Source organism: Colobus angolensis, unplaced genomic scaffold (genome assembly GCF_000951035.1).
Source record: "Colobus angolensis palliatus isolate OR3802 unplaced genomic scaffold, Cang.pa_1.0 Scaffold4, whole genome shotgun sequence".
Lineage (NCBI taxonomy): Eukaryota > Metazoa > Chordata > Mammalia > Primates > Cercopithecidae > Colobus > Colobus angolensis.
The window spans coordinates 5,740,707-5,748,113 of record NW_012117376.1 but is presented as its reverse complement, the minus strand read 5'-3'; the positions used below and the strand labels follow the sequence as shown (position 1 = coordinate 5,748,113).

Genomic DNA, 7,407 nt, shown 5'->3' with positions numbered 1-7,407 from the left:
TCCAACCCCCAGCCACCCCTCATCCAGGATCCACGCACAACGGGGAGGACAGAATCCGTCTGCACACAAACAGGCAGGCAGCTCATTGAAATTTGAGGAAAGGGTCTGACGCCTGAGGCTGGGCAGTTCCCGGAGGGTGGGCTCTAGAGCCAGCCTGCCTGGGTTCCAATCCTAGCCCTGCCACTTACTAGCTGTGTGACATTGAACAAGTTAATTAATCCCTCTGTGTTCCTCTTTCCTCATCTGTAAATTGGGAATAAAAAATATGCCCTTTCCTAAGGTTGCTGTGAAGGAATAATGTAGTGATTCATGCAAAGAACTTAGAGCGGTGTCCGGCACGGCATGAATGCTTCATGGATATTGGCTGTTATCACTCCTCTGCTTTGTCTCTGCGGAGGCTCGAGACAGCCTGGTGGGCTTCAGCCTGGACCAGCACGGGAAGACCGTCATGAGCCCTTTAGCGACTAGGCAGGCAGGTTCCTTGGGGTCCCAGGGTGCACCGTTGGCCGAAACCACAGTGCATGGGTCTTAGTGGACTCCCCAGGAGTCAGGCAGGGGACTCGCAGGTGAGGAAGTGGGGACCCCTTACTTGGCCCAGCAGTCACGGTCCTTACCTGGAGGTGAATCTGATTCTGTGAGTTCATCAGGCCAAATTCACCAGCAGAACTGACAGGAGCAGCATTTCCCACTTGATGTCTTGACAAGGCTGTTCCACAAGCTGATAAAAGGAGGGAAAGGGCTGCTGTGGGCGAAGGAGTTTGGGCAATGCCACATATTTCATGCCTCTTTTGGTGAATTTATTAGTGAGCTTCTTAGCACGGTTGAGCAGAAGAACCCTATTTAACTTTACTAAACCCAACGTTGGCCAACTTTTCTTGACACAGAATCCTCTTCTCTCACTTCTCCTATTGCCAACCTATGGGACAGGGTTCCAGGGAACACTGTTTGGGAAAGACTGGAACACCAGGCTACTCTAGGCAGCCGACTGCATGAGGAGAATTTATTGCTGCCTGCTTTAGCTTTCAGCTGGATTGCATTGGCATGCTTCAGATGGGTGGCACTGAGCAGGACTCTGCCTGGCTAATTACAGAGTGTTAGAGCAGATGGGGGCTTGGGGACCAGGTTCCAGCCTCCTTTCCAGTCCCATCTCTGAGCCAAGAAAAGAACAAAGAGCAGGGTTTCCCCGGGGAAGGGGCTGTCTGAGAAGAGGCAGCAGTGCTCAGAAAGGAGAGAACCATCTCAAGGCTCAGCCCCCTGAGGAGGAGGGCCAGGGCTGAAACAGAAGGAGCAGGCAGAATGTCCCAAGTCCGTACGTCTTCACTCTGCGGAACCCCAAGACCAGAGCCTCAGGCCCTGGGAGGAATGAGTGGCTCCCTGGACCTGCCCTCATCCACGTTTATTGGTAAGAGTTGGGTTCTGGACTTAATTACCTATACTCAAATCCCAGCTCTGCACCTAATAGTTATGCAACCTTGTATAACGCCTCTAAACCTCGGCTTCCTCCCTCTGTAAAGTGGGGACAGTAGTAGAACCTAGCTCCTCTAGTGAGGATGAAATGCGATGACATATTTCTACAAAGTGCTCAGAGCGAGTCTGTGATAAATGTAGGAAATTGTTGCTCTCATTTCCATGCAGTAGCAGCCGACGCGTGGGTCCACCATGAACTGGAGTATCTTTAAGGGACTCCTGAATGGGGCCAACAAGTACTCCACAGCCTTTGGGCGCATCTGGCTGTCTCTGGTCTTCATCTTCCGCGTGCTGGTGTACCTGGTGACGGCCGAGCATGTGTGGAGTGACGACCACAAGGACTTCGACTGCAACACTCTCCAGCCCGGCTGCTCCAACGTCTGCTTCGACGAGTTCTTCCCCGTGTCCCATGTGCGCCTCTGGGCCCTGCAGCTTATCCTGGTCACGTGCCCCTCCCTGCTCGTGGTCATGCATGTGGCCTACCGGGAGGTTCAGGAGAAGAGGCACCGAGAAGCCCATGGGGAGAACAGTGGGCGCCTCTACCTGAACCCCGGCAAGAAGCGGGGCGGGCTCTGGTGGACATACATCTGCAGCCTAGTGTTCAAGGCCAGCGTGGATATCGCCTTTCTCTATGTGTTCCACTCACTCTACCCCAAATATATCCTCCCTCCTGTGGTCAAGTGCCACGCAGATCCGTGTCCCAATATAGTGGACTGCTTCATCTCCAAACCGTCGGAGAAGAACATTTTCACCCTCTTCATGGTGGCCACAGCTGCCATCTGCATCCTGCTCAACCTCGTGGAGCTCATCTACCTGGTGAGCAAGAGGTGCCACGAGTGCCTGGCAGCAAGGAAAGCCCGAGCCATGTACACAGGTCATCACCCACATGGCACCACCTCTTCCTGCAAACAAGACGACCTCCTTTCGGGTGACCTCCTCTTTCTGGGCTCAGACAGTCATCCTCCTCTCTTACCAGACCGCCCCCGAGACCATGTGAAGAAAACCATCTTGTGAGCAGCTGCCTGGACTGGGCTGGCAGGTTGGGCCTGGATGGGGAGGCTCTAAGCCTCTCTCGTAGGTACAACCTGAGAGTGGGGGAGCTAAGCCGTGAGGTAGAAGCACGCAAGAGAGAGGATTCAGACGCTCTGGGAGCTAATTCCTAGTCCTCTGCTCCAGCCACCTGCCCCAGCTGGACGGCATTGGGCCAGTCCCCCTCTGCTCTGCAGCTCGGTTTCCTTTTCCTGCCCAGGGTTGGAGGGAGGAGGGCATTCATAGAAGAACACACATGCGGGCACCTTCATCGTGTCTGGCCCACTGTCAGGGCTTAATAAAAGTCAACTCGTTTGCTGGTTCCAGGTGCCCTCTGGTTGTGCGGCCTTTGTGACCCTCACGTGTTCATGGTGTCAATCTCTCTGCCCCCGCAAAGGGCTGCACTTGGTCCAGTCTGATGAGAGGCATCCTCTCTTCCAGAAAGGGGGCCCCCCAGTACTCCAGGGGACGTGCTACTTGCTCATGCTCCCATCTAGCCTTTATCCCCCATGGCAAGTTTAGGCCTGTGGGTTGTCTGCAGAGAGAATGGAGCTTAGTCCACAGGGAGCTGCACGTTGCAGTGGAAAGTTCATGAACTCAGAATGCATGGTCGAATCCAAGTTCCACCGGGACTCTGGGAAAGTAACTTCAGCTTCTCTCCAAAATTGGTTAATAATACCTAGCCTGTGGGGTTGTGCTGAGGACTGATGAGCTCATGGCTGTGGACGGGGTTAGCCAGCTGTAAAAGGACACATAAATGTTAATCATTGGTATTAGGAAGTGCTCGATAATGCCTGTGGGAAATGAGGCAGAAGGCCCCTCCCTAGCTGCACATTAACCTTCACCGTCCCAGCCGGAACACAGGTCCCAGGCCCCCCACCAGCATATGTGGGGTCACACTCCAGCTTCCCTATAGGCCTTCCCCAGGACCCATAGAGGAAGAACAGCAATGCTGTGTCTGGCCCTGTGCTAACTGGGGCATTTCATGCTGCTGACCTGCATTTCTTGCCTCCACCAGGGCTGTGGGTGCCCTGGTCTAGAAAAGTCATAGCTGGCCGGGCGCCGTGGCTCAAGCCTGTAATCCCAGCACTTTGGGAGGCCGAGACGGGCGGATCACGAGGTCAGGAGATCGAGACCATCCTGGCTAACACGGTGAAACCCCGTCTCTACTAAAAAAAAGTACAAAAAACTAACCGGGAGAGGTGGCGTGCGCCTGTAGTCCCAGCTACTCGGGAGGCTGAGGCAGGAGAATGGCGTAAACCCGGGAGGCGGAGCTTGCAGTGAGCTGAGATCCGGCCACTGCACTCCAGCCTGGGTGACAGAGCGAGACTCCGTCTCAAAAAAAAGAAAAGAAAAGTCATAGCTGACCCCTCCCATCCCCTACACAATCCAAGAGCTTCCCAGGCTCCAATCCCAGAAATATCCCACCACCAGCATGGGATGCATTCCTGCACTAAATTATGGTTGCCCCTTTCCGTAGATGTCAGCTGCTGAGGACCTCAGAATCAGGCTTCCCAGGAAAAGGGCAGGAGAGAGGGCACGGAGGCAACGGGAAGGCGACAGGGTCAATTCCACTGGTGCTGTCCTAGGCCTGGGCATAATGATGTCAGGCTCCTGAACCCCACAGAGTAGTCTCACCCACATACCTGCCTGGCTGGGAGCCAGGCCCAGCCATGCCCAGCCAGGCTAGAGAGGAGGCGTGGGCCAGGAGAGAAGAGCCACAGGTGTTTGCTCTGAATATGTGCCCGGGGAAGTCCGCCCTCCTGCCTGCCCACCCAATCACTCTCGCTTGGCTCATTGGCCCAGAAAGCCCCACCCAGCAAGGGAGTGAGGAACAAAAGCTGCCTCCAGGAGGTCCTGAGGAAGACAGACAAGCCCAAGGACAAGGGAGGAGCTACTGGACCCAAGAAGGGTGAGGACTGAATGGGGCAGGAGGCTGGCCAGAAGAAAGCAACCAGCTGAGCTGAGGATATCCAAGGGACCTCAGGCTGTGGGCTGGGCTTCAGGGAGGCAGTCAGAGGCTCAGGGTCCCTAAAGGATCCCCAGGGAAGTGCCAAGGAGGAGAAGGAATGTCCTGGCTGACCTAAGGGAGGACAGAAGATTAGGGAAGAGGGGGATCAGGAAGTAATGGGTTTCAGTTCAGTTTAACAAACATCTATTGTGTGTCCACTGGGCCAGGCCAGTGCTGGGTGCTAGGGAGACAGAGGTGAAGAGCCTGCCCTCTAGCAGCTGACAGTATGGCAAAAAAGTAAGACAGGTGAATAGACCATTTGGGTACAGGCGATACCTCTTGCTTGGAAAATGTCCCAGGCACACGATGTCTGAAGAGGCTGAGAGCAGAGTCAGTGATTGGGGACAGGGAGGGAGGAGGGTAGAAGGAGGGGAGAGTTTGGAGATGGGGCCTGATGGGGACTCCAGACAAGGGGGCGTGGAGGTCGGAGTCCACAGGACAGGGGCCTGAGAGGAAATAATGGAAATGCGGCTAGCAAACAGCCACTAAATGGACGGAGGATGGGGTGCCCTGAGAGAAAGTAAATGGGGAGTCCAGACCATGACAGAATCCATCCTCGGTCCTTCCTAAAGCTGGAATGGTTGGAATTCCAGAGGAACCCACTGTGGTCAAGAAAATCAGCCTTCAGGCCCCAGCATCAATACATGGGTTGGCAGGGATGATATCAAGTCCTCGTGATTCCAAAGCACCTCTGTTTAGTTTGGGAGGGAATGCCAGGGCTGAGACCTTCCTGGAGCCAGAGGCAAGGAGTAAGGATGAAGATTGTTCTGGGATTTACCAAGGGACTGATGTGAACGTCCCCAGCACAGGGCCAGGCTCCTGTTGGTGTTCAGTAAAAGTGGGATAGATCTGACAACTGATAAGGGTACGTTCCCACCCTTCCTGCCCTGGCCCAGCCCTGACAGCTGACGGGAGAGCAGATCGTCCAATTCAAACCTTCCCACAATCTCTTTAGAAGTCATGGGCTGAAACATGGGATAATAGAGGTTGGCTGGCATGTCCATGCAGGATGATTGTCTTCACATGTATCTATTACCTTGTAGAATAAAATAGACCCTGATTTTGGAACCCGAAGGCCAAAGTGCAAGATTCTGCTACTTCCATCTGTGGACCCTTGGGCGGGTATCTCTGGGCCTTCACTTACTCTTTGTGAAATGGGGACAGGGGCAATCCCTACCCTGCCAAGTTATTGGGAGTGAGGACATGATGACACGGTGATTGTGAAAAGATTTTTTCCACCGCACCAGCATTAAGCGTGCCCATCTCTGGGTTCCTCCAGGCCTCAAGGCTCCCAAGGCCTGAGTGGGTGGGTAGCACCCAAGTATAGATCTTCCACGTGCAGTACCCGGGACACAGCCAGCATGAACTGGACATTTCTGAAGGACCTCCTGAGTGGCGTGAACAAGTACTCCACGGCTCTGAGCCGCATCTGGCTGTCTGTGGTGTTCATCTTTCGGGTGCTGGTGTATGTGGTGGCAGCGGAGGAGGTGTGGGATGATGAGCAGAAGGACTTTGTCTGCAACACCAAGCAGCCCGGCTGCCCCAACGTCTGCTATGACGAGTTCTTCCCCGTGTCCCACGTGCGCCTCTGGGCCCTGCAGCTCATCCTGGTCACGTGCCCCTCGCTGCTGGTGGTCATGCACGTGGCCTACCGTGAGGAACAGGAGCGCAAGTACCGCCTGAAACATGGGCCCAATGCCCCGTCCCTGTACGACAACCCAAGCAAGAAGCGGGGCGGGCTGTGGTGGACGTACTTGCTGAGTCTCATCTTCAAGGTTGCTGTGGATGCCGGCTTCCTCTATATCTTCCACCGCCTCTACAAGGATTACGACATGCCCCGCGTGGTGGCCTGCTCCGTGGAGCCTTGCCCCCACACTGTGGACTGCTACATCTCCCGGCCCACGGAGAAGAAGGTCTTCACCTACTTCATGGTGACCACAGCTGCCATCTGCATCCTGCTCAACCTCAGTGAGGTCTTCTACCTGGTGGGCAAGAGGTGCACGGAGATCTTCAGCCCCAGGCACCGGCGGTCTCGGTGCCGGGAACGCCTACCCGACACATGCCCACCATATGTCCTCTCCCAGGGAGGGCACCCTGAGGATGGGAACTCTGTCCTAATAAAGGCTGGGTCAGCCCCAGTGGATGCAGGTCGGTATCCATAATCTTCGAGATCAGCAGATAAGATCACCAGGTCCCGCTAACCTGAGGCCACCCAGGAAAACAGGCAGGGGCAGGGGCATCCTTGCCGTAGCAGGGTGGTGAGAAGGGTGGCTGTGGGGGCTCAGGAAGCTCACCCAGGGGCCAATGTGGGAGGTGGTGGGTAGTTTGGTCCCTGGGTCCTGAGCCTCAGGGGAGGGAGGTTGATGGTTGGTGGGGATTTTGTATATGGCAATAGTGTATGCCAAACCTCTTAATAAATATGATTTTCCCAGTACTTTGCAGACCAGATGGGGAGTGGCGGATAGGAAAACGGGGGTGGGGGGATTAGGTGGACCTCAGAGAGGATGCCAAGACAACTCGGTGAGCACCTGAGCACCAGAACCTCAGATCCAGGCTCACCCATCACCCCCAACACACACAGAGTGTGCCCCCAGGACGTGGTGGGGAGTGCCTAAAGGCAGAGGGTACTCCAGGGGCCTCTTGGTTCTGCAACCAGCTGGCCAAAGCCGGAGGAGAGGAACCCCAGGAGACTCTGTGCCCAGCAGGAGTCGGTTCTCAGTGAGCGCCCATCACAGGAATGAGCGTGGGTTGGGCCTCCCTAGCCCTGCCCAGCACAGGTCCCGGATAGGTGAGTCCCCTCTGACGGTGGGAGGGGCAGGGCTGAGAGCAAGCCAGGGATGGGGGTCTGTGAAGGTGCCCAAGAGGCACATCCTACAGGCCAGGGCCCATTGAGAGTGCCT

At 55.5% G+C, this 7,407-nt stretch overlaps 2 protein-coding genes across 3 annotated transcripts in view; both read left to right on the top strand.

The window, feature by feature from the left end:
- Positions 1 to 2,818, top strand: part of GJB5 (gap junction protein, beta 5, 31.1kDa) — a 3,520-nt gene extending 702 nt beyond the window's left edge. The window contains exon 2 of one of the 2 annotated variants that reach the window (XM_011955363.1): positions 1,636 to 2,818. In XM_011955363.1, the coding sequence (XP_011810753.1) occupies positions 1,660 to 2,481 (822 nt within the window). In that variant the 5' untranslated portion in view covers positions 1,636 to 1,659 and the 3' untranslated portion in view covers positions 2,482 to 2,818. The remainder of the gene's footprint in view (positions 1 to 1,635) is intronic. The other variant, XM_011955364.1, reaches the window with a different exon arrangement.
- Positions 2,819 to 4,362: 1,544 nt separating this feature from the next.
- On the top strand, positions 4,363 to 6,941 carry GJB4 (gap junction protein, beta 4, 30.3kDa). The gene is made up of 2 exons (XM_011955365.1): positions 4,363 to 4,408; positions 5,551 to 6,941. The coding sequence occupies exon 2, from the start codon at positions 5,869 to 5,871 to the stop codon at positions 6,667 to 6,669; it is 801 nt and encodes a 266-aa protein (XP_011810755.1). The 5' UTR covers positions 4,363 to 4,408; positions 5,551 to 5,868; the 3' UTR covers positions 6,670 to 6,941.
- The last annotated feature ends 466 nt before the right edge of the window (positions 6,942 to 7,407 follow it).